This window comes from Lepidochelys olivacea, assembly GCF_965140295.1.
Source record: "Lepidochelys olivacea isolate rLepOli2 genome assembly, chromosome: 25".
Taxonomy (NCBI): Eukaryota; Metazoa; Chordata; order Testudines; family Cheloniidae; genus Lepidochelys; species Lepidochelys olivacea.
This window is the reverse complement of record NC_140435.1, coordinates 7,275,230-7,299,299: the sequence shown is the minus strand read 5'-3', so window position 1 is coordinate 7,299,299 and position 24,070 is coordinate 7,275,230. Positions and strand designations below refer to the sequence as shown.

General features: G+C 59.2%; 2 protein-coding genes across 3 annotated transcripts in view; one reads left to right on the top strand and one right to left on the bottom strand.

Annotated features, from left to right (window-relative positions):
• The window catches only part of LOC311513038 (unconventional myosin-Vb-like), a 67,211-nt gene extending 63,936 nt beyond the window's left edge, over nucleotides 1–3,275 (top strand). The window contains exons 35-37 of the mRNA XM_084614597.1: nucleotides 1,065–1,239; nucleotides 1,831–1,911; nucleotides 2,268–3,275. Of these exons, the coding sequence (XP_084470723.1) occupies nucleotides 1,065–1,239; nucleotides 1,831–1,911; nucleotides 2,268–2,426 (415 nt within the window). The 3' untranslated portion in view covers nucleotides 2,427–3,275. The remainder of the gene's footprint in view (nucleotides 1–1,064; nucleotides 1,240–1,830; nucleotides 1,912–2,267) is intronic.
• Nucleotides 3,276–7,463: 4,188 nt separating this feature from the next.
• Nucleotides 7,464–24,070, bottom strand: part of LOC311512974 (protein unc-13 homolog A) — a 125,475-nt gene continuing 108,868 nt past the window's right edge. For both annotated transcript variants that reach the window (XM_084614480.1, XM_084614479.1), the window contains 6 exons: nucleotides 23,949–24,005; nucleotides 23,405–23,485; nucleotides 22,907–23,054; nucleotides 15,549–15,641; nucleotides 15,042–15,201; nucleotides 7,464–13,737 (listed from right to left, as the gene is read on the bottom strand). In XM_084614480.1, coding sequence (XP_084470606.1) covers nucleotides 13,449–13,737; nucleotides 15,042–15,201; nucleotides 15,549–15,641; nucleotides 22,907–23,054; nucleotides 23,405–23,485; nucleotides 23,949–24,005 — 828 coding nt within the window. In that variant the 3' untranslated portion in view covers nucleotides 7,464–13,448. The remainder of the gene's footprint in view (nucleotides 13,738–15,041; nucleotides 15,202–15,548; nucleotides 15,642–22,906; nucleotides 23,055–23,404; nucleotides 23,486–23,948; nucleotides 24,006–24,070) is intronic.

The window sequence follows — 24,070 nt, the reverse complement described above, 5'->3', positions numbered from 1 at the left end:
CCTGCCGCCTCCTGGACACACTCTCCACCCGGGCTACAGCCGCTGTTGGGGGCTTCGTGCCTCCTAACCTGGGCTCGGCAGGCGCGGCCCTGGCACGTCCTCCAGAGCATGGGACTGGGAGCCGGACCCTCCCGAGCTCTGGCTGGGTTCCTCACGGGCATAGGGCTAATCCCACCTGGCCAGGGTGTTGGTTTAGCCAGGTAGCGTCTATAGAGGGGGAGGAAAAACTAGACTTGCTAGGCTCGTATGGTGCCATCAGGCCCAGCTACTGTCCAGCTCTGCCCCCATGGCTGGCGGGGCACCTCAGTCTGACTGCATGTAGCCTCCTGACACCACAGCAGCAGCAGTAATCTCCCCCCCCCCTCCGACCCCCAGGGGAATTGAGTCCCAGGAAGGCTTGCTCTGCTAGAGACCTCAGGCAGGACTTGAACCCAGGTCACCAGAGTCCCTGGCTAGTGTCCTACCTACTGGGACATCTTTCCTCCCGCCTAGCTGGCTGGGAGTGGGGCTGCTCAGCTCTTCGTGGCCCTACGCTGCTATTGGCAGTTCTGCTGGGTCGAGCCAAGCTGTGCCTGGCGTAGGGGCATCCTGGCTGGCCGTGGGCCCATGAGCGTCGGGGGGGCTGCGTCCCGGCTGACTAGTCTGGGGCGGGGAAGAACTGGGCCCAGCCGAGTGGAAGGGAAGACCATGGTTTAAACTGGGGCCACCCGCTCCGCTGCGTGGGTAACAGGGAGCCTTGTCCTGGGCAGGATGGGGCTTGAACCTTGGACATGTGACTCTGAAAGCATCAGTCCCTGGGCTGAGCGAAGGAAGACACGAGCTGTCGCAGCGTCAATCCCCTGGTCCTGGCACTAGAGGGGGGACTGAGCTGTTCTGGATGCGTGGGCTACGTTTGTATTCGTAGTGCTCCTGAGCTCTGTGGCCGCAAAGAGCCACCCCGCTATGCGTGGACTGACGCCCAGGCTCCCCCATGCCAGCCTCTCTGCAGCTGGGGAGGCCTCCCCCAGGCAGCTGCTCCTAAGGGGCTGGGCTTATGGCTGGAGCTCGGTGTGGCTCTGTTCCAGGTACAACGTGAGCCAGCTGGAGGAGTGGCTGCGGGCCAAGGGCCTCCAGCAGAGCGGCGCCGTGGAGGTCCTGCAGCCCCTCATCCAGGCCGCCCAGCTGCTGCAGGTGAAGAAGACGACAGAGGAAGATGCCGATGCCATCTGCGACCTGTGCACGGCACTGTCCACTCCACAGGTAACCGGCTGCTCCAGGAGCTGGGTGGAGGGGAGGGCTAATAGGACACGGGCCTGGGCTCTGCCACCCTGGAAGGGATCAAAGCTCCCTAAAGGAGGGAGTGGTGATCGGGGTGGGGGGGGCATTTGAGTAACTCAGGCTTGAGGGGATCCCCCATCCCACGAAGGCAAAGCGCTCGGGCTGCAAAGCAACTGACTCTGGGAGCTGGCACCAGGATGTGGCCCCTGATTCAGCCCTGAGGGCTCCCAGCTAGTGCCTGGGGCCCCTCGCTCTGTAACTGCCCCGAGTTCTGCCAGCCAGGACCATGCTTGGGGGTCCCTTCTCTGCTCCCCTAGGACTCTGTGTCCTGCAGGCCCTGGCATGGGGACCAGACGGGCCCTGTGGTCTTTGCTCGGGACTTGCTACCTTGGTGGGCTTGGAAGGGGCCTGGAGCAGAGAGCGAAGGGCCCCAGGCCCAGCTGGGTTGGCTTGAGGCCCCTGGGCAGGGCTGGAAGGGCCCCTGGGCAGACTGAATTCCCAGCCTGGCTCTAGTTCTTGCTCCACACAAGGCGCAGCGTCCAGTCCTGTCACCTCTGCGCTCCCTCCTTGCAGATCATGAGGATCCTGCGGGCCTACACCCCCGCGGCTGGGCTCGAGGAGCGTGTCCGCCCCAGCTTCCTAAGCAGCGTAGAGGTGAGTGAGCCCATCCCCCCCCCCCCGCCCCCGACTCGGTTGCCTGGGTGGGCCTCTGTCCTCCTTTCGGCTGCAGGGCAGGGGAAGCTTTATCCTTTGTGGCATCCCCAAGCTGCTGGCAGACAGCCAGGCGGAGCTGCTTTAGCCTGGGGCTGAGAACAGAGGATAGCAGGGTTGGAAGGGACCTTAGGAGGTCACCTAGTCCAGCCCCCTGCTCCAAGCAGGACCATGGCTGGGTGCTTGAGCCAGCCCTGGCTGTCAGGAGGGGTGGGGGGCTGGACTGGGGTGGGGTGGGGTGGGGTGTACACACACCAGCAAGACTTGCTGGAGACTGGATTGATTGTCTCCCTGCACAGAACCGACTGGCGGACCGAACTCCAGCCGGCCCCTGCCAGCTGCTGGTAGACACAGCTCACCTGTTCCCTGTGCACCTGCCCTTCTCCTACTCTCCCGTGCAGCTGGATGAGATCCGCGTCCCTGACAGCATTAACCTGACGTTCCTGACCCGGGTCTGAGTGATGCTATGGCGATGCTCCTGGGGCAGACGCGGTCACACCACCCTGCATGCAGCAGCCCGGGCTGTGGGGTACTGGCTGCCGTGTCCTAGGGTGATAGAAATGCCCTTTTCCTTGGAATGGAGCCAGCGGCTCAGGCTGAAATCTTGGGGTGCGGGCATGAGGCTGCTGCTCCAAAGGGCTCCAGAAACAGCCCCTTTTAAAAATTCAAAACTCCTGCAGGCATTTCCTCTGAAACGTCGGCATGCCCGGCGCATCCCTCCCCCCTCCGAGCCAGAGGGCTTCTAGCAACACCCTCGTGCACAGCATTTCCCGAGGGCCTAAAGGGGCCTCCCTCACATGCCAAGGTCTGCACACCAGAGCCGAGCGGGGCAACGCAGGCGTCCGTGCTGTGGGCTGCGTGATCACTGACTTGGACCCAACTCCCCTGGAACTGCAGTTCTCCCAGGTCGGGGTTGGGGGGTGAGACGGCGGGGCGGATGGTTTACAGCACTTCGGGCGGCATCTGAGCATTTGGGAGCAAATTTAAAAGCATGTCTTGAGTGGGGCTGGCTGGGCAGGGAATCCCCATTGCTGCTGAGTGGGGAAGCAACAGCCAGGTTAGGGGGCTTGTCCCCTGCCTTGCTGAAGGGGGCTGCTCTTGGCCCAATACCCACCAGGCATCCATGGGTGTCTGTGGGGAATGCTCTTCCTTCCCCCTCAGCTGCTAGGGCATGGGGGAGAGAAGCCAGGCCTGGGGGCTGCCTGCCCAGCAGCTAGGGGTGGTAGGTGAGCTTTCTTCATACAACCGGTGTTCAGTGAAATGCTTTTTAAAAAATTGTGTGAAGTGAATAAAAATCTCTTTAATAAGCTGGAGGCTGGTCTCCCTCTGCTTCCCCCTGGCCCCTCCCAAGTCGCCAATCTCCATGCCAGGGTGTTGGGAGAGGGGCCGGTGTTAGGGGTGAGGCTGGGCAGCTTCCCAGGGAGGGACCGCCTCCCAGGCTGGGGTGTGATTTTGAGACTCAGCAGGGGCGAGGAGGGTTTAAGTGCTGCAGATACAAGTCACAGGTTGCCTCCAGCAGGCCACAGGCTGGGCCCTTTACACTGGCCACCTTGATCCTGGGTGTTCACAGGTCCTTGGACAAAAATCCTGCTGGAGTTTAGCCCGTGTATCCAACCCACAGGCCAGAGAATGTTTTCCCCACTTCTGAGGGGAGAAAACTGGGGCAGTGGATGTGTCCATGGTAGAGCTGGTCTGGGAACCCAGGTATCCTGGGCTGCCATAGGGGCCTACACGCTCCATCCCCAGTGAGCACCTGGGCCTTCCTTTCTCTGCTTCTGCCTGAAAAGTCCTGGGGAGGTGGGGCAGAAAACGCAGGCTCCCCAGTCCCTGTGTTAGCACATGGCATGCGGGTCTATCTAGTCCCTTCCCCCCTTGCAGGGGATGCTGCTATTCAGAGATGCGGGGTGTGTGTGTGTGTAATTGCCATTTGTGCAGAGTAAACTCCCAGCAGGGGCTGAGCGGGGGCAGCACGGCTCCCAGCGTTCCAACAAGAGGAGCGTTACTTAGCAGCCCTGGATCCTGGCCTGGATTTATCAACAGCCTCGGTTTGCCTGATGTGAATCCCAGTGGTAATCCCAGACTGGCTGGGTCTGGGAGTGACGCGGCGGGGGGGTCTCAAGCTGCGGGGGTGGGGCAGGGTCAGAACTTCTACCTCAAAGCAGTTCCTGCCCCTGCCCAGCTCCAGACAATGACACCTGGCCTCTCCTCTAAAGGAGTCTGGCTGGAGACTTGCTAGGGGAGAGTGTGGCAAAGTGGGACTGTTCTTAATGTTTCCTCTGAATAGTGTGGGGGTGCCTCAGTTTCCCCTATGCAGTTCTTAAGTATCTAGGGGGTGAGGTAAGGGTGTATGATCACTGCACAGCCCTAGAGGACAGGTGTGTGCAGGAGTCTGGACACAGAATGGCTGACACCCTGTTTCCTGGCAACTGATGGGTGTGAAGGTGATTTTAATCAAAGTTTCAGTTCCTAACAGCCAGAAATTTTCTGTTGTGAATGGATCCACTGATTTTCCTGTTGAAAGATCCAGTGTGGATAGCTTTGAGAAGGTCTCAGATGAAGTGAAAGCTGTTAAGAAAGTTACAGTCCTATAACCAAGTGGCTGTGTTTAGCCAGCTTGTTGGGGAGAAGACCCAATCCCAGTTTGACCCCCTGGGGTTTTGGGGGTGGCCAAAGGGCACAGGCTGCATAAACCTTTCCACATGTGGCCTGTGAGTGCTATCGACCACCCCGACCTAAGGGAGGGCGTGAAACTGGAAGGGCCTGGTGTGACTCCTACCAAGGAAAGGGAGAGATGCTGGGGCATCCATGGGAACGTTGGCGGCTTCAAACTTCCCCACGTCACTGGCTAAAGTGACCCCGCTCAGTTTGATCTCGAAGGGGGGAGAGATGTGACAAAGTGGGACGGTTCAGAGGAAACATTAAGAATAGTGTGGGGGTGCCTCAGTTTCCCCTATGTAGTTCTTAAGTATCTAGGGGGTGGGGATAAGGGTGTATGATCGTTGCAGAGCCCTAGAGGGCAGGTGTGTGCAGGAGTCCAGACACAGAGAATGGCCAACACCCTGTTTCCTGGCAACTGATGGCCTGGGCCCTTCCCCCTGCAAGGTGAGAGCTAAAGGGTTGGAGAACAAAGGAATCCCGTGACCTCCTGGCCCGGGTAAGGGACAAAGGCCAGGGGAGGAGGGACTGGAGGGAGTTTCAGTTTGGGGCTGGCTGGGGACATGGAGTGAAGTGCAGACAGGGTTGTCTAGCTCACTGCCCCCCAAAATGGACCCAGCTGAGGGGTCTGGTTCTCTGCACCTACAAGCTCTGTGTTAGACCATGTGCCTGTCGTCTAATAAACCTTCTGTTTTACTGGCTGGCTGAGAGTCCTGTCTGACTGCAGAGTTGGGGTGCAGGACCCTCTGGCTTCCCCAGGACCCCGCCTGGGCAGACTCGCTGTGGGAAGCGCACGGAGGGACAGAGGATGCTGAATGCTCCGAGGTCGGACCCAGGAAGGTGGAAGCCGTGTGAGCTGTGTCCTGCAGACAGGCTGCTCACAGAAAGGAGACTTCCCCAGAGTCCTGACCGGCTTCATGGGGAGCAGTTCTAGAGCATCACCCGGGGACTTCGTGACAGAGGGATACTCTTACCCCTGTACTTCAGCTTGGTAGAGTCCCCTGATTGGGGAGAGTCCAGGGCTTATGGGTCTGGGGTGTGTGCTGTGCCCTCCTGGGGCTGATGTGATGGCCACCCAAGGAGTTTGGGCTGGTGCTTTTCCCTGATGGGAACATCTGGGCAGAGACTTTAAACGTTCATAAGAACAGCCATACTGGATCAGACCAATGGTCTATCCAGCCCAGTGCCCCAGAGGGAATGAACAGAACATGGAATCGTCAAGTGATCCATTCCCTGCTGCCCCTTCCAGTTTCTGGCAAACAGAGGCTAGGGACACCATCCCTGCCCATCCTGGCTAATAGCCATTGATGGACCTGTCCTCCATGAACTCATCTAGGTTTTTTAACCCTGTCATAATTTTGGCCTTTACAACATCCTCTGGCAAGGAGTTCCACAGGTTGTGCGTTGTGTGAAGAAACACTTCCTTTCGTTTCTTTTAAACCTGCTGCCTAACTTTCATTTGGTGGCCCCTAGTTCCTGTGTTATGAGGAGAAAATTAACACTTTCTCCACATAAATCATGATTTTCATAGACTCCTATTGTATCCCCCCTTTAGTCCTCCCTTTTCCAAGCAGGTAAGTCCTAGTCTTATTAATCTCTCTTCATATGGCTGCTGTTCCATACCCCTAATCATTTTTGTTGCCATTTTCTGAACCTTTTCCAATTCCAATACATCTTTTTTGAGACGGGGTGACCACATCTGCACGCAGTATTCAAGGTGTGGACATACCATGGATTTATATAGAGGCAACATGATATTTTGTCTTCTGTCCCTTTCCTAATAATTACCAACATTCTGTTTGCTTTTTGGACGGCAGCTGCACATTGTGGATCGTTCTCTGAATGCATCCACTCAATCACTGAAAGGTCTTGTTCTCGAGTGGGAACAGCTAATTTAGACCCCATCATTTCATATGTATAAATGGTCAGACTGGGTTCCCCATTCAATCCCTTGTCTGAAGGGGTAAAGTTAAGCCTGAGTCGCTACGGCTTGAGAGCTAAGAGGCAAACTCTGTTGCTGGGCTGGGTAACTCCACTCCTCTGGGGCTTGGGCACACAATGGGCGCACATATGTCACGGAGTCCCTGGGCGATGCTCTGGAACTGCTCCCTATGAAGCCAGTCAGGACTCTGGGGCAGTTGCCCCTCTGTAAGCAGCCTGTCTTCAGCTCACACAGCTTCCACCTTCCTGGGTCTGACCTCGGAGCATTCAGCATCCTCTGCCCCTCCGTGCACTTCCCAGAGCGAGTCCACTCATGTGGGGCTCCTGGGGAAGCCAGAGGGTCCTGCCCCCCAACTCTGCAGTCAGATGGGACTCTCAGCCAGCCAGTAAAACAGAAGGTTTATTAGATGACAGGCACACGGTCTAAAACAGAGCTTGCAGGTGCAGAGAACAGGACCCCTCAGCTGGGTCCATTTTGGGGGGGCAGTGAGCCAGACAATCCCGTCTGCCCTTCACTCCATGTCCCTAGCCGGCTCCAAACTGAAACTCTCTCCAGCCCCTCCTCCGGGCTTTGTCCCTTTCCCCGGGCCAGAAGATCACCTGGTTCCTTTGTTCTCCAACACTTTAGCTCTCACTTTGCAGGGGGGAAGGGCCCAGGCCATCAGTTGCCAGGAAACAGGGTGTCGGCCATTCTCTGTGTCCAGACCCCTGCACACACCTGCCCTCTAGGGCTCTGCAATGATCACACACCCTTATCCCACCACCTAGATACTTAAGAACTGCCTAGGGGAAACTGAGGCACCCCCACACTATTCAGAGGAAACATTAAGAACAGGCCCACTCCATCACGACATACCATGGTACTCAGCAGGTTACAGTTTGGGAGGCAGACACAGCGGCCGGGTGTGCTTTTCGTTTTAATGTCAGTTATAATAAAATTATTTTACAGAGCCCAAAAAAGTCAAAATAGTGCAAAACATCTCACTGTCATGCATCCATGTTTACCATTGTTTGCTCCCGTTCAGGTATGGACAGACACACGGGCCCTTGCTGACAGATGTGCTACAGGAGCAGAAGTTACTTTTGTTTGAGTTTCAATCACATGCCGACCGGAAGTTCTCGAAGGGGCGCTTTGGAGAGGGAGCCCAGGCAACGGGTCTTGTGTTCCGGGAGCCGTGGGGCTCAGCGGGGGCCTAGCTCGCCGCGCTGCAGGCAGGGATGAGGTCAGTCAGTGCAGGGGCGAGAGGTGGGGAACGGCCAGGGCTGCTGTCTTTGCAGCCCTTTGGGTGGCAGGGCAGGAGGCTGCATTGCTGCTCGCTGCAGGAGCTGGAAAAGGGGTGTAAACATTGAACTGAAACAGGTGTGAGCAGCTAACACTTTGGTCCCAGGCACGTACTACAAAAAGGACTGGATGTTGAGGGCAAAGGGGAGAGGCTGAGGTCTGGTCGCCCTGTCTGGGAAAGGGCATTGTAGGACTACAGGCGGGAGGGTGGAGACAGGAGCTGCTCAGGGTCAGCATCCCTAACCAGAGTTGACGTTCCCAGGGAGAAAGAACATCCACTTTGACGTCAGCCAGGGTTGACATTTACCCCCAGTGCTTGGGGCTCTACACCCCCTTGGGTCTGCCCCTACTCTGCCTGCTCCAGCACGCTGGGTTTCTTTGCATAGCTCCCTGCAGCACTTAAGATGGTCCCCCAGGCCACGGCAACCCCATTGTCAATCTCTGTTCCTACTTGCATGCCTGGGGGCTCTCCTTGCTTGCATGTTGTCTACTTGGCATGAGCTCAGGCTGCTGTACTGGGCTAGGTCACTGCCCCCTACCCCTGCATTGTGTGGGGAAAGGAGCCTTCACCTCCTTATGGGGCCGGGGCATCCCTTCTTAAAGGGGGGAGTAGAGCCAAATCCCTGAAGCTGCTCCTCCCCACCTCAACACTGGCTAGAGGGCTGCTAATGCCCTGGCCGTACCCTGTGCCTAGCAGGGGCCTGCATGGTCTGACGGGTACAGCAGGGCTGTGCTGTTAAGGAACAGGGCTCAGGAGTGAGCCCCCAGTCCTCTGAGCACAGGGCGGGTGCACTCCTAGCCCTGCCAGCTCCTTGTTTCCAAGCTCCCCCAGGGTCCCTGCCCTCTAACCCCATGAAGCAAATGGCTGCTTTGTCCAGCTCTCTTCGGGCCAGGGCCTGAAGCTCTTTGCAGCCCTGCTGCTCCATGGAGCTTGGCTGTTTAAAGGCCCAAGCAAGGCCTGGAGCCGAGGCTACCCTGGAAGGCTTGCACCTAAGCAGGGCCCTGCTGGCATTCATATTGCTTTGCCAGGGCCAAGGCTGCATCACGCCGTGGGGTGCCGTGCTAGGCATGAGAACGGATCAGCCACTGCAGGGCTGTGCCCGCTGCCCCGTTTCCGCTCCCACCCAGGCTCCCGGTCCCAGTCCCGGTCCCGCTGCTCGCGTTTCCCCTGACGCCCAACGCATCCCCTGCTTTGAGGCCGCTCTGGGGGGCTGTTGCAGAGGAGCTAGTTCCAGGACATTGCACCCCTCAGCTGAAGCTGGTTTGTTGGCTTTGCTGTGGGAAACCGTAAGCCCAGGTGTGAAAGGGGGCTCCAGGGCTTGCTCCCCCTGCCTGAGCCATGGGCCTGTGCAAACTACAGCCCTGCCTGGCACTGCTTGGGGGCCCTGGGTGCTGTTAACCCCAACCTTTAGAAACCAGCTGTGCATAGAGGGAAGCAGTGTCTGCCCTGTGAATTCTGCTGGTGGTGGTGGGCACTCTGCCCTCCTGTGCCCCACATATCTTAAAAGGGGCTGAGGGGTGCGTATGGGGCCTGGATTCAATCGGGCTGGGGCAGGATTGGGCCAGGTTAAATCTCTTTGGCTGTGGGATTCAAGCACTCAGGGGTCTGTGCCAGGGCAGAGGGGCCATTTCCAATCAGCCTCTCGTGGCTTGTGACCTTGGTCAAGCTCCCCCAGTTTCTCTCAAGCTCCCCACTTCCATGCCAGCCCCAGGCTGCACCGGGAGCCCTGCTGGCAGCGCCTACCCCGGGAGACTGGCTGGCAGCTTGGAAAACCTGAGCTCCTTCCTGGCCGTGATACAACGCTGCAGAGGGCCCAGCTGTCCCGGACCAGTGCCAGGGAGCTGGAGGCGTAATGTCTAAGTCCAGCTGCGGAGGGGAGGAGGGATGTTAGGTGCCAAAATTAGCTTGGCCTTTAGCCTTGAAACCAGCCCTACCTCTGCTAGCCCCCCGCTGCGTCCAGCCAGGGAGGCCAAGCTGCCAGCCCCTCTGCTCAGCATGGGGCTGGGCTTGAAATGAGTTAGGGGTAGCAGAGGCAGCCACTCTTGGCTCAGAAGTGACCAGCCAGTGCAAGGGAGAGTAAGAGCAGCAAGTTATTAATGGAGGTTGGGGGGGGTATTAAAACTCCCTAGCTATTAAGAGGCCAGGAAGGGGTGGGGGGCAGATTACCCCACAGCATCTAGTAGTGGTTCTTGCCCCTTCCTCTCAGGTACCCGCTTCTGGCCAGGGGAAGAGCCAGGATCCTGCACTGGACCTTGGGGCAGCTCCACGCTGTTCTTGGAGGTTCCCAAGGTGCTGCTGGGTTTCCTTTGGGGTAGGGCTGGTGGGTGTTTACACAGTTGGGGGAAGCTGCCTGGGTTTGGGGTTCCTCTCTAAGGGGAGGGGGCTGGGACCAGGCGGTGCCTTTGCCATGGACAAGTGAGCATGGCAGAGCAGGGCACAGGGTTACAAGGGCTGCACCTCCATCCCCTGTGCCATGTTGCCGTGGTCTGACGTGATAGCCCTTTGGAGCTGTTGCAGTCGGGTAGAGAACACGGAAAAACCATCTGTATTTACAGCTATTTACATATTTACAGAGCTGTTGTGGGGGCCAGGCTGTCCCATCCCCTCTCCCTGGGCACAGCTCCCTGGTGCAACTCAATCCACAGCCGCCCGGCTGCCAAGGCTGGTACCGGGCAGGGCAGGGAGGGGGGAGCTGGTGCCTGGGCCTGGAGGCTGCTGTGCCCCCGTTTTGCCTGTGGGGAGGTAGGAGGTTGCCTGCCCTGTATGGGGATGAGAGGCCGGTGCGGGCGCAAGGAGCAGAGGGTTGGGCCTCCCCCTGCCACCCTGGGCCTAGCCCCGCTGCATGGGCCCCGCAGTGCCTGGTCTGAATCAAGCCTCCTGCCTCTCGGACCCCTCGTCAGCGGGTGCCGGGGCCTGGCTCCTGCACCTGGCCAGAGCCCTCGCTGCATAACCAGGGCCTGGGCGCTGCTGAGTCACTGGGGCAGCCGGGAGTGAGCGTACGAGACGCTGGAGGCCAGAACCAAGCCCGGGCCCCGAGCAGGGTGAGCTCTGCCTCTGGCCTGATGTGAGGCTGTTCTGGCTACAGGATCCGGCCTTCCTGGGCAGCTGCTGCCCACGGAGCTGGGCCAGGCTCTCGGCTTTCCGTGGCAAGGGCGGGGGGGCTGCAGGCTCTGTCTGGGGCCTCAAATCATCTGTGCGCAGAGCACCCCCTTCCCCCAGGCTCAACTGCGCGCCCTGGGCTCTCCACTGGGTCCGGCCATCACTCCATCCAGCTGCCCCACAGGGTGGGGCTGTGACAAAGACTCTGGCTTTAGGGACCAGCTGAGCCCACCCTGGCCTATAGGCCCCATGCACTCGGGTCTGCTAAATCAGGCAGTGCCGCCCATGGGCACAGCCCCACGGCTGTGGCGGGAAGGGCTGGAAGCTGCAGTGAAGGTGGGGATGGGGTCTCTCTCCTACCCGCAAGGTACCCGGGTTCCTGGCTGCCGGGAAGAGATGGGCTCTATGTTTCCAGCTGGCGCCCGATGGCCAGCGAGGCATGGAAGAGGGAGGCATGGTCCCTGCAGAAAAATGATGGAGTTGGCACTCCTGGGGAGAGGGGAGTCACGCTCACAGGGCCAAGGCGCGGCCAGCCAGGCAGAGCGGGTAGGAGGGTTCTTGGCACACCTGGGCTCAGGCTGTGCCAGGGAATGGATAAAGCCCACGGACCTCCCCCTGTGCTCGCAGCGCGTCGCTGGGGACCAGGCAAGAGCCCTGCTGAGCCCAGACCCCGCTGCTGAACTCCACTCGCCCCTGCAGCCAGACCGGGGGTGGTGGGAGCTCTCCCAGGTGGGGGGCATAGGAAGGTTTAGGGACCATCGTATCCCTAAATGCGCACAGGGGCAGCGCTCTTTGCCCCACTGCTTTTCAAGCACCCTGGGCCCGGGTGGGAGTCCCGCTGCCTACCGGCTGGGAGCACCCACCCCAGCACCACCGGGCCCTCAGCACGCCGCCGAGGCAGGAATCACGGGCCTGTGCCACTCTCCCCCGTGGCAGAAATAGCCTGTAAAGTGACCCAGCCTCCTCGGGTGCCTCCCCTTGTCCCATCTGCTGCATCAACTCACTGGCACCCATGCTGCGACTCCCATGTTTTCACTCCCTCCCACCTCCACCGCCCGCCACCCAGCCTTCCTTTACTCACCGGCTCCCCCACGCAGGCTGGCAAGGAGCGGCCCTTGCCCCTGAGGCATCCCCCCCCTTTGCGGCTCCTCCTCTCCCAGGGAGCCTACCCTGCTTCAGCCCCCCCAGGAAGGGCTGCCTGCGGGGAGGGGGGAGATGGTGTTTGCAAAGGTGCTGCAGATGGCATGTCCCTGTCCCAACGCAGGCGCTGCCTGGGAGGGACGCTGGTGCTGCGGCTGCATGGCCGGATCCTATTTATACCTGGGGGCGGGACCCCTTCCTAACAGCACAAGGCCCTGCCTCTTCCTGGCGGCACTGGCCTCCTGCCATCTCGGAGCCTGCCGGGGAGGGAGGGTAGAGCTGGGATCCTGGTTCCTTAGCATGATGCCACCCCACGTGTGTGCGGCCCCGTAGAAGGGACTTGTCAGTGGTCCTGGTTCACATCTCCCCCTCCCCTGCCCCGCTCTCCTGCTAGCACTCTCCTGCCACTGGCCTGGGTGGACAAGATCGGCCCCAGCCCTGCTGCCTGGCCTCAGACTAAGCGGCTCTGAGCCACCTGCCCAGGACTGTACAGGCCCTGGGGGATACGGCACAGGGCTTGGCTATTGCTGACTCAGCTTGTGGCAAGCTCTGGCATGGGGGGCAGCGGACTCCCAGAGCCGCCAGCCGGAGCAGGCTGATGCTGGCCCGAGTGTATCCTTAGCAACCATGCTCCGTGAAGGTAGCCCTGGAGGAGGAACTTAGGCCCCGGCTCAATCTCCCTGTGCCCATTGCTGCCTGGCTCATCTCTATTGCTAAATGACGTTGCCATGACCACAGGGCGATTTGGACATGTGATGCTGCCTCCTGCTGGAGGGAATCAACCTACTCAATCATGTGTCAGATCCTCTATACTGCTACCAGCTAGGGTAATTCTCCTGGAGCTCAGGGACGAGTGTGGGGGCTGGAAGGGCTGGGATCGAGCCTTTGCTGCCCTCCACTTCCAAGGGAAGCAAGGTGCCAACCTTGCGGCCATACTGAGTGGCTCACATTTGTTCAAACGCTCCTGCCTCACGGTCAGCTCCAGGCCTCGGCTTCTGCCTCTCCCAGCATCTTTCGCAACAGAAACAGGTTTGGGAAGAGGCGATAAGTCCACCCCTACCAGCAGCGAGGGCAGCTTGTGCTCCCTGGGGCGGCTGCATCTTCTCTGCCCCACAGCAGCCAGGGCAGGGCCCTTGAACTGCAGCCCAGGGATGCAGGGAGGGGCACAGAGTGTCTGTTTTGATCCCTGGCACTGGGAAGTGGGCGCCTGCTTGTGGCAAGGGCTGCCCGGAGTGGGGGCTCCCTTCCCTAACCGGTGTGGGGCTGTGGACGACCTGTATGGCTTTTACGTGGCTGGAGGATGCTGTAGAAAAGGGACAGGACGGGGGTGGTGCTGGGGATGTTCTACACCTGCTCAGGCCCTTAACTGCTGCCTTCCTCGGCCGAGCGCGTGTCCGACTTGAGCTTGACGAACTCCTTGGCCACCTCGTCGTTGTTGCGCTGAGAGAGGATGCGCAGGACGGTGAGGCCCGTGTCGTCCATGTGGATGCGCCGGCCCAGGGGCAGCCAGCAGCCGCAGCTGCCCCGCTGCACGATGTCCTTGAGCTGAAGCACAGCGATGCCCACCGTGCGGTCCTCCCGAGCGAAGCAGTAGTCCTTGACGCACACCTGCACCTCGTAGCACTCGGGGCCTGTCTCGCTGCTCAGGGTGCTGCGCGGGAGGGAAGGGGACGGACACGGTCACCGGCCCCGCCCGCAGGGTCCTGCTTGCCAGCCACTGCGTGCACCTGGGCACTGGCGTGTCGCTGCCCAGGAATCAGCCTTGGGCGGGGGGGATTGCAGAGCGGCGCTGGTCACCTACCCAGGCGGGAACGTGGACCCCAGGCCCCCAGGAGGGGCAGGGCCCTGGGACCCCGGTGGTTGTCTCTCCCTGGCAGCTGTTGGGTCCCTGGGCTACAACAGCAGCTGCCTGGGCAGTGGGGGTGGTGCCCCAGCCCAGCGTGGCCGTCTCTGGCTCGGAGGGAAGGGAAAACGCTGCTGGCCGCAGGGCGAGGTTCCCAGAGGCTGGAGGCGCCGAAGCTGAGCTCCAGCTGCCATCGCAGGCCCAGGCGGCCAGCCATGCAGTGACCGTCCTGCCACCCCAGGGCTAAACGCCTCTTACCAGGAACCAGCCGGGAGAGCGTCAGCTGAATCATTAATTGCAACTAGTAATCGCCGGGGGAAAATATTGGCAATTCATAGCGAAGGGGGCGTTTCATGATCAGCCTGACTCCAGCGATGGTGGAGCAACGTGGGGAGAAAAGGTCGATTTTTTTCGACTTTGGAAATGGTGCTGCAGTGCCTCATGGGAGCTGTAGTTCAGGTGCCTCGCGCTCCTATTTTCCTCTACAGGCAGGGCTCCCTGGCTGGACTACAACTCCCATGGTCCCCTCCTTGGAGCAAGGAAGCAGAGCCTCATGGGAGCCCCAGCCGTGGTGCCTCATGGGAGCTGTAGTTCATGCACCCATTCTCTTCTATAGGTGTGGCTCCCCACCTGGACTCCGTCTCCCATGGCGTACCATGGGCGGTGGTGTGTCATGGGAGATGGAGAATCTCAGGGTTGGAAGGGATCTCAGGAGGTCACCTAGACCAACCCCCTGCCCCAACTTTTGCCCCAGATCCCTAAACGGCCCCCTCAAGGATTGAACTCACAACACTGGGTCTAGCAGGCCAATGCTCAAGCCACTGAGCTATCCCTCCCCCAACCGTTTTTTGTGAAAAATTTCATTTAGTCAAAACCCCAATTCTCCATCAAAAATCATCTTACAGGGAACATTTTTGACCAGCCCTAGGTGGCACTTTGAACAGCTTTCCCCCCCAGTGCATCAGCTGACTCAGAGAGATGCACAGACATCACTGAATCACCACCGCTCACGTGCAGTTCATTTTCCACTGCAAATCCCTGCCCTGCTTCGCTCATAAGAGATGATGGACGGGGGGGGGGGGGCAACTGAAACCCGTGTCAAAGCCACTCACAACTGGAAGCTTTCGTTGTATTTGGGGGCCCAGCTGTTGTTCTTGGACTTCGTGGCAAATTTCCTCTTCTTGTCACTGAGATGGGGCCCAATGATGTTGACCTCGATGAAGGGCCGGAAGATGCCCGATGTTTGCCACTTGAGGTCATTAGCAGCCACGACTGCGAGAAAGGAAAGGGTGCATCAGCTGGTAGCTTGGGGCCGTGGGGAGGATGGGGGGCACTGGGAGGGCTAGTGGGAAGAGTGCAGCCCAGACCAGGCAGTGCTGGCTGCTCCTAGCCTTTGGCAACCGAAAGTTCAATTGCTGAAACATTGTGACCACAGGAGACTCACTCCTGCCCATCTCCCAACAACCCTGGCGGCAGGGCAACATCCTGGGCCAGCCAGGTAGGGCTATTGAAGAGGTTCGGGCATGTGCATGTCCCCAAAGAGCCGGGAGGGTATCCCTGGCCTCCTGCCTCCCTCCCTGTGCTCAGAGCACGGGGCACGCCCCATGCCGGGCACCAACCTTTGACGGTGACTTTGTGTTCCCCGGTGCCAGGGTGAGTGAAGAGCTCTATGTGGATCGACACCTCCCCGACTGGGTCATCCACGCCAGATCCTGCGCCGCAATGGCAAGGCAAGCTGTGAGCCCCCCCTCCAGCCAAGCACACACGGCAGACCAAGTTGGGCCCACCCTGCTGGAGGAATCAGGTCACTAGCTTGGGCTGAGCACCTCAAAGGCAGAGAGGAGACAACTGCTCATGGATGTCATCCCCCCGTCCCCCCCCCCGACATGTTCAGCAGCGTTTTCCTGTTCCCTTTCCCACCCAGAGCCAGCATGAGACGGCCCGGGGGCTGTGGAGAGCCAGCTGCAGCCTTCCCCTTGCTCTGAGCAGGGCCCCGGTGAAAGGAGCATGATGGTTGTCCCATTGCCCCCTGGCCCATGGAAAGTGTTTCCTTTCCCTTCCCTAGGGCGGTCCCCTGAGACGCACTACGCCCACTATGGGCCTGGTGTTCCACCCACACCGGGGCAATCGAGCAATTCCAGAGCCGGCACTGGCTCTGTACTAGTTTAAGTGAGCTCGACTCTGACCCGGACACCTTAGACCCTTCAACTACCCATTGATGACAGAACAAGGAGCAATGGTCTCAAGCTGCAGTGGGGAAGGTCTAGGCTGGACATTAGGAAACACTGTTTTATTAGGAATCATAGAATCATAGAATATCAGGGTTGGAAGGGACCTCAGGAGGTCATCTAGTCCAACCCCCTGCTCAAAGCAGGACCGATCCCCAATTAAATCATCCCAGCCAGGGCTTTGTCAAGCCTGACCTTAAAAACCTCTAAGGAAGGAGATTCTACCACCTCCCTAGGTAACGCATTCCAGTGTTTCACCACCCTCCTAGTGAAAAAGTTTTTCCTAATATCCAACCTAAACCTCCCCCACTGCAACTTGAGACTGTTACTCCTTGTCCTGTCCTCTTCCACCGCTGAGAATAGTCTAGAACCATTCTCTCTGGAACCACCTCTCAGGTAGTTGAAAGCAGCTATCAAATCCCCCCTCATTCTTCTCTTCTGCAGACTAAACAATCCCAGTTCCCTCAGCCTCTCCTCATAACTCATGTGTTCCAGACCCTTAATCATTTTTGTTGCCCTTCGCTGGACTCTCTCCAATTTATCCACATCCTTCTTGTGGTGGTGAAGCCCTGGAATGGGTTACCTGGAATGGGAGGTGGTGGAATCTCCTTCCTTAGAAGTTTTTAAGGTCAGGCTTGACAAAGCCCTGGCTGGGGTGATTTAGTTGGGGATCGGTCCTGCTTTGAGCAGGGGGTGGGACTAGATGACCTCCTGAGGTCCCTTCCAACCCCGAGATTCTCTGATTCTATTGAGTAAAGGAGGAAACAGCTGCCCAGAAACAGTGCGGCCTAGTGGGCTAAGACTAGGCTGGGAGGCAGGCGCTCAGCGTCCTAGGCCTGGCTCCATCACCCTCCCGTGAGAGTCCCTTTGGCCTACAGCCCCAAAGGGGTTGAGGGGCCAAGCTCCCAGCCCCTTTGAGGAGCTGGGCTCTCCCCTTGCATGGTCGGCGTCTTTGTGGCATGTTACCGGCTAACCCGGGGCCTGGATCGTGCCCAGCACAACGTGAGGCTGCTTTTGGGTTGCACGTTTAGGCGCCATGGCCAAGTTCTACCCAGCAAGGCCGTGGCAGAACCAGGCCTAGAACGCAGGAGCCCTGACCCCCCCCCCCGCCCACGTCCCTGCTCTGCTGTGCAGCTCCAGACACCCAGGCAGCCCTGCGCCTGTGCCAGGCCAGCCCGCGTAGGAAGCGTCACCCTGCCAATGCATTCGGAATGACGTGCAGGAGCCAGGAGGGGGGATTCATGGCTCTTTTCGCCATGAACCGAAGAGAACGGCAGGGCCCAAGCTAATTGCAGTAACAAAATTGCTCAGTTATTGAGCCATAATTCACAGGTGGCAGCTCATGGCTTTGGGGACGGGCCCGGCCAGGCTTTAGACCCTGTAGTCCATCCGGGGGCAGAGGCTGGGCCTCTGGGCAGGACCGTGCATGAGGCTGAGTGACGGCCAATTACCACCCGTTTTGTTCTTTTCTAATGAGTCCCTGGGAAGCGACTCGACTTTGGCAGCAGGCAGGTTGGGCTCAGCGAGGGAGGCTGCTACATCCCCACCTGCTGCGTGGTGCCCAGGAGTGGAGGAGGCTGCCCACGGGCACGGGGGGGGGGGGGGGGGGCTCCTGTCCCAGAGAGCTACCAGGGGCGAGCCCCGCTAAGGACACCCAGGCAGCCCCGGAGTCAGAGTGCCCTGCCTGGGGCAGACGCTGACAGCTCTGCTGAGCTGTGGGGAGCAGGGGGGAGAGTCTTATGGGCTCCGCAGAGCCTCCCCGCCCATCATATTTCACCGGGACCTGCTTGGAGCCATCAGCCCAGAGCCCACCTGATTTCTGGCAGCAGCGTCTCCTTGATAGCCAGAATGCCACAGTCACAGACTAGCAGCGCACAAGCCCACGTGACCTGAGCCCACCAGCACCTCCCCAGCCCAGCCCCCAGCTCCCCCACCCTATCCTACCCCCTGAAGGCTGACCCCCCCACCCCGCCTTACCCCACAGGCAAATCCTGACCCGCAAGACGGTTCACAGTCCAGACAGGGTTCCCTGGGGCTCTGCATGCAGGTGGGGGGGACGGGGAGGGGAGAGAGGATGGGAGCAGGTGCATGATGAACAATTCAGTCCAACTGAGGGTGGGGGCGGGGGTAAGACATTTAAACGGTGGGTGGGCGGAATCTTCCAAACCATCATGGAAAACAGCCCCGGCCGGAGAAGGAAAGGCTAACGTCCTCTTGTGCAGGGCTTGAGTCAGACGAGCAAAGACCATGGATCGCAGAGCAGGAGTCCCTCGCCAGCCCCAGCAGCCGGCTTTTAGCCAATCATGGCTGGGCTCTGAGTCGGGGGATGGGGAAGGACACCCAAAGGTCCCTCCCACCAGGGATTAGGGTGAACTACTGCTGGATAGGGGGGCATTAGGCCTGGGCTTCTACTGACTTGCCCGGGTTGGTGACTTTCGGTGGGGAGGGTGTGACGAAGTGGGACTGTTCTCAGTGTTTCTTCTGAATAGTGTGGGGGGTGCCTCAGTTTCCCCTGTGCAGTTCTTAAGTATCTAGGGGGTGGGGTAAGGGTATATGATCACTGCAGAGCCCTAGAGGGCAGCTGTGTGCAGGGGTCTGGACACAGAGAATGGCCAACACTCTGTTTCCTGGCAACTGATGGCCTGGGCCCTTCCCACTGCAAGGGGAGAGCTAAAGGGTTGGAGAACAAAGGAATCAGGTGACCTCCTGGCCCGGGAAAGGGACAAAGCCCAGAGGAGGAGGGGCTGGCGAGAGTTTCAGTTTGGGGCTGGCTGGGGACATGGAGTGAAGGGCAGACGTGGTTGTCTGGCTCACTGCCCCCCAAAATGGACCCAGCTGAGGGGTCCTGTTCTCTGCACCTACAAGCTCTGGTTTAGACCATGTTCCTGTGGTATAATAAACCTCTGTTTTACTGGCTGGCTGAGAGTCACGTCTGACTGTGGAGTTGGGGGGCAGGACCCTCTGGCTTCCCCAGGAGCCGCACCTGAGCGGACTCACTGTGGGAAGCGCATGGAGGGGCAGAGGATGCTGAATGCTCCAAGGTCAGACCCAGGAAGGTAGAAGCCGTGTGAGCTGTGTGTCCTGCAGACAGGCTGCTCCCAGAGAGGAGACTTCCCCAGAGTCTTGCCTGGCTTCATAGGGAGCAATTCCAGAGCATCACCCAGGGAGTCCGTGACAGGGGGCACCAGAAAGAGGGGAGCAGTGAGACAGCCTTTGAGGGGGCATGTGCGGGGGTCTGCACTGAAGGCCCCCCCCATTGTTGGGGAAGGGGTCAAAGTCTCAGCCTCTATCCCATGCAGCCATGTTGCCCATATACCCAGTGTGTGCACTGGGACCTGTAACCTAAAGGCCAAATGGGTGTGTGGTAGAGGATAACAGCCTACTACTGCTAATGGCTACCAGAGCTCCTCCTGTAGTGCAGAGGTTTGTTCTGCCGCACTGAAGTGGCTGGATTCAAATGACTGTAGTGTATGGGAGGTGGCTGGTGCATACAGCTCCATCTCAAAGGTGGAGGTGATGGGACCGGGCCCCACTGCTGCTCCAAAGGGGGTGGGGGGCTGGGGTGAGGGGGAAACTCTCTGGATCCATAGCCTTTGGCCCCTGCGTGGCTAAACTCATGTCTCTTTTTCTTTTCCCTCCAGAGCTGCACCAAACTAAAACAATATCCCCCGGGAGTCACATGCTGAGACTCGCTCAGTCCATAATCCGAGGGAGGGAGGAGTGATCATCTCTGTGCTCAGTGCAAGCATGGAAAACACAAAACGCAGTGACCCCTGCACCAGGCTGAATGGCACCAACACACGAGGGCTGGAATGCAAGTGGCAGGGCCAAGCTGCATGGGGGGGAAGCGAGGGGATGGGGCAGCCCCACCCCCGCATTCGGATGCACTCTTAAGGTGGACAGGACTTATTTGCACCCGGAGCAAGGCTAGTAAGAGTCTCCGTGAGGCTGGTGAGCCGCTGGCCGCAACTGGGCCCCCTCGGCTCTCTTTGGAGCCCAGTGTTCAAAGGCCGAGGCTGGGCTGGCTCGGATTTCCACCTCCCCCACCCTGCCCCGGGGTCCCCAAAGGTTTGGAGGCAGGCAGCTGCTTTGCTGAGGCTCAGCAGCGGGAGGGAGCTCTCGGCTCTTTGCTGCAGCCGTCTCATCGTGGGGGCGGGGGGAACCTCGGCCGGCTCCCCGTCATTTCCCACCCACTTGTGAGTGCTGTGAATGCCTGCACCGTGGGAGAGGGGGTCTGGCAGAGGCAGAATAAGACCGAGCCCTTGGGTCCCTGGGATCAACGCCCAGTGACCTAGATTCACAGGCCCAAAGAGACCCCTGTGATCAGAGCACAGGCCTTAGAATGTTACCCACGGATTCCTGCATCCAGCCCATAGCTTGTGGTTGAGCTAGAGATCTTAGCCAAAGACCCCCAGTCTAGGGGTACAGACTCCAAGCGAATCCCTTGGTAGGCCGTTCCCATGGTTAATGACCCTCCCTGGGGCCACTTCAGCAGTGAGCCAGTGAGAAACACCAGGGCTGGGTGTAGCCCTCAGTTAGTGGGCAAATCCGCCCACTTCAATAGGGCAAGTGCCGACTGAAGGCCAACTCTCATCGAGTAAGGTGCCTCGGAGCCTCTGGGCCTAGGAGTCTAGCCAGGGGCCAAGAAGGGATGACTTGGGGGGAGAGGAATTGGGAAGAAGTGCCCATTTGTGGGGCCGAGGCAGGTTAGGGGTCTGGCTGGAAAGAAAGACACAACCACCTCCTCTCTCCCCATCCCCAGTCGCTTTTAGAGCAGGCATTCCCCAGCCCTGAATGAACAGGCCCCCCGTAAGCCACACGACACCCCCTCCCCATCCTCCCAGCTCTCCAGGCCTTTGCGCCCCGATCGGGGTTGGAGGGACTGTTACTAGCTCTGGCCGGTTGGAGGTGGGGTGCTCAGGACGGGTGCATCAGGGTTCGGAAGTGTTAGACGTACCCTTCTCAGGATAAATTTCTTCACTAAGGGTAAACCTAATACCTTTTCCACCATGGACTAGTAAAAAGGTAAACGAGAAAGAGAGAGAGACACAGAGAGAGAAAGAGAGAGAGAGAGACACACACACACACAGAGAGAGACAGAGCACGTGTAAGGGAAGGCAAAGGGAAACATTGAAAAATAGGGAGGAAAAACAACAGAGAAAGAGATCAGATCTCGCAGACAGGTGCCGGCTTCAGCTAGAGAATCCAAAACAAGACGTTACAGCGACATTGTGTTAGACAGCGGGGGGGAAAAAGGGGGTGTGCTGGGAGCCGGATGCTTCCAGGAGGATGGTTTGAGCAATCTGGGGCCAGCGTCAGCTGGGGTCCCCCGTGGACAACAGCGATTTAGGGTCTGGAATTTGCCAGCAGGCGTGGGCATCGCACTGCCTGGGAGGGGGCTTTTTTCGCTGCATTGTTACTCCAGGATCCCTGGTGCTTTCATACAGGTTGTTACTGCCAGCTGGGGGCTAATTAGCACCAATTGGGAGGGTGGGTCTGTGGCCTCCTGTCCCACTAGCAGTGGAATCCCACAGTCCACCACCAGTACCGAGTCACTAGAGCCCTGTGGATGTACATGGCCCTTGCCAAGGGGGAGCGGGCAGCATTACCATCTCCCAGCACAGCCTCTTCTGCACCCCCCGCTCGGCCACCAGACGGGAGGCACAGACAGGACAAACTCCCCACTATGCCTGCCAGGGCTCCACCCGACCCCTGCAGTGCCTGGCCGGTGCCCACGCGCACACACTGGAGGGCCTGCCTGCGCCGTCCAGCACTGAACCGGTTAATTCCTTCTGCTGTCTGGAGAGTCCCTGACTCGGTTTCCCCTCCCGCAGTGGTCTGGACCAGGGGGAGCTCCCTGTGCTAACCTGAAGAGGAACAGGCCTGGATGCGAGGCAGGAACCAGTGCTGGCAGCTGTGGCCTGGGGGGAGCGGCATGTGGAGGGTTAACCCCTTCCAAGCTGGGCCCTGCACACGGGGTCCATCCCCCAGTGCTCCTGGGGCACGCTGAGAATTTTATTTAAACATTTTTGGAAGTGGCCAGTGAGTTGGGGCACCCGGAGGGAGGCACCTGGAGCCTGATTTTTGGGGGTGCTGGTGGCCCGTAACGTCAAAGGGAGCTGGGGGGCTCCGTGCCTCTGACAATCAGGCACCAGGCTGAGCTTCCAAAAGCTGCGGCACCAAAACCAGTGGCCACCTTGGGAAGGCCCCCTCCTGCCCCAGCGATGCCCCGGCTGTTGGCTCCCCTGGGCCTGGAGCCCGGGAGTGCAGGACGCAGCCAGCACAGCTGCTATTCCTGGGCGTCCTGCAGGATCCCTTTGCATGCACCCCAGATTCCCCTGCTGCGTGTGCTCCATAGGTGCATATAGCAGTTATAACAGGGGCCAGGCTGCTGGCCTGGGGGCTCTCGGCCCCTTTCCCTAGCAGTGCCAGGGCCCCACCACCAATGCCCCCTGCCCACCAACTCTCCAGCACCCAGGCAGGGCAGCGGAAGGGCTGATGCCCCACTGGGGTTAGAGTCCTGTTTCACTGCTACCCGAGGAACAGCAGGATACACCCCCAGCAGGTGCGCTCCCCACAGACATGCCCAGCACGCCGAGTGGGGTTCGCTGGGCTGGCCCAGTGCCCCCATCCTGGATGCACCCAGGACATTAGGTGGACGTACCCAGGACACCAGTCAAACAAGTGGGCGCAGCAGCTTTGGCAGCCCTTGGCGGGGGCTGCGCAAAGGGGGCCGTGGGGTCTCTTACCCTGAGATGACTGAGTCTGCACGAAGGTTTTGATGAGCAGGTCGGTGGCCTGCGTGTACAGAGACAGGGCATAGCGCAGCGATTGCAGGTCGGGGCTCTTCTCCAGGAAGGTCTTCTTCAGCCCCACTCCTCCGGCATGGAAATATTGCTGAGGGGGAGACAGAGGAGACCGGGTGAGAAGGGAGCCATGTGGGGGTTCAGGGAATGGTGGGCATGGCTGGACAGCTACTCAAGGAGCCAGCATGGTGGGCAATCTGCTGTGGGCACAGTCCCAGGATATCCCAGCAGGGAGGTCTCCGCTTCTCGCTCGTGCCATGGTGCTGTCGTGGGCGGATGGGAAATCCTGCTGCAGTTCCCTGGCTGGATGGTGCGGACACCTCTTCTGTCTCCACTCCCAGAGAAGGGGGGCTTCGACAGACTGCATTTATCCCACCCTTTAGCAGGAGGGAAAGGTGGGCAGGCAGCCGACCAGGTGCAGGGGAGACGGCACGGATTTACCTTGATGGTGTCCAGGGCCAGCTCCACCACGGCACACTGCTTGGGGGTCAGGCTCTTGGCCTCCTCGCGCACCATGTGGTCCTGAAACCAGCAAGTTACTCAGTTAGAGCCAGGGCTGTACCATGCCAGTTCCCAGGATAGTGCACCTGCCTCCCCCCCTGCCAAGCTGGGGTGACAGGTGCCTGATGTCTCTCAATTACTATACCAGGTCCTTTTCATAGGATCATAGAATATCAGGGTTGGAAGGGACCTCAGGACGTCATCTAGTCCAATCCCCAATTTTTGCCCCAGATCCCTAAATGGCCCCCTCAAAGATTGAGCTCAACCCTGGGTTTAGCAGGCCAGTAGCTCAAACCACTGAGCTATCCCTCCCCTTAATTAGCCTGGTTTCTTGCTTTATATTAACGATGTCTCTGACAAGCTAAAGAGACTTCCAGGTGCTACTGCTTATATTCCAGCATTACAATAACTGGCTAATTGACCTCTGGGGAGGAGCAGCCTCACCCAGAGATTAAATATACCGGTGCTGTCCCATTCCTTTTACCTTCAGTTTAGACAGCTGCCCCAGCTCCTTGGCCGCATTGAAGATCATCTGGGTGCCCTGCAGTGCACAAGAAAGAGAACAAAAGGCGAAGAGGCTTGAAAGCGATTCTTCCCCATGCTAGC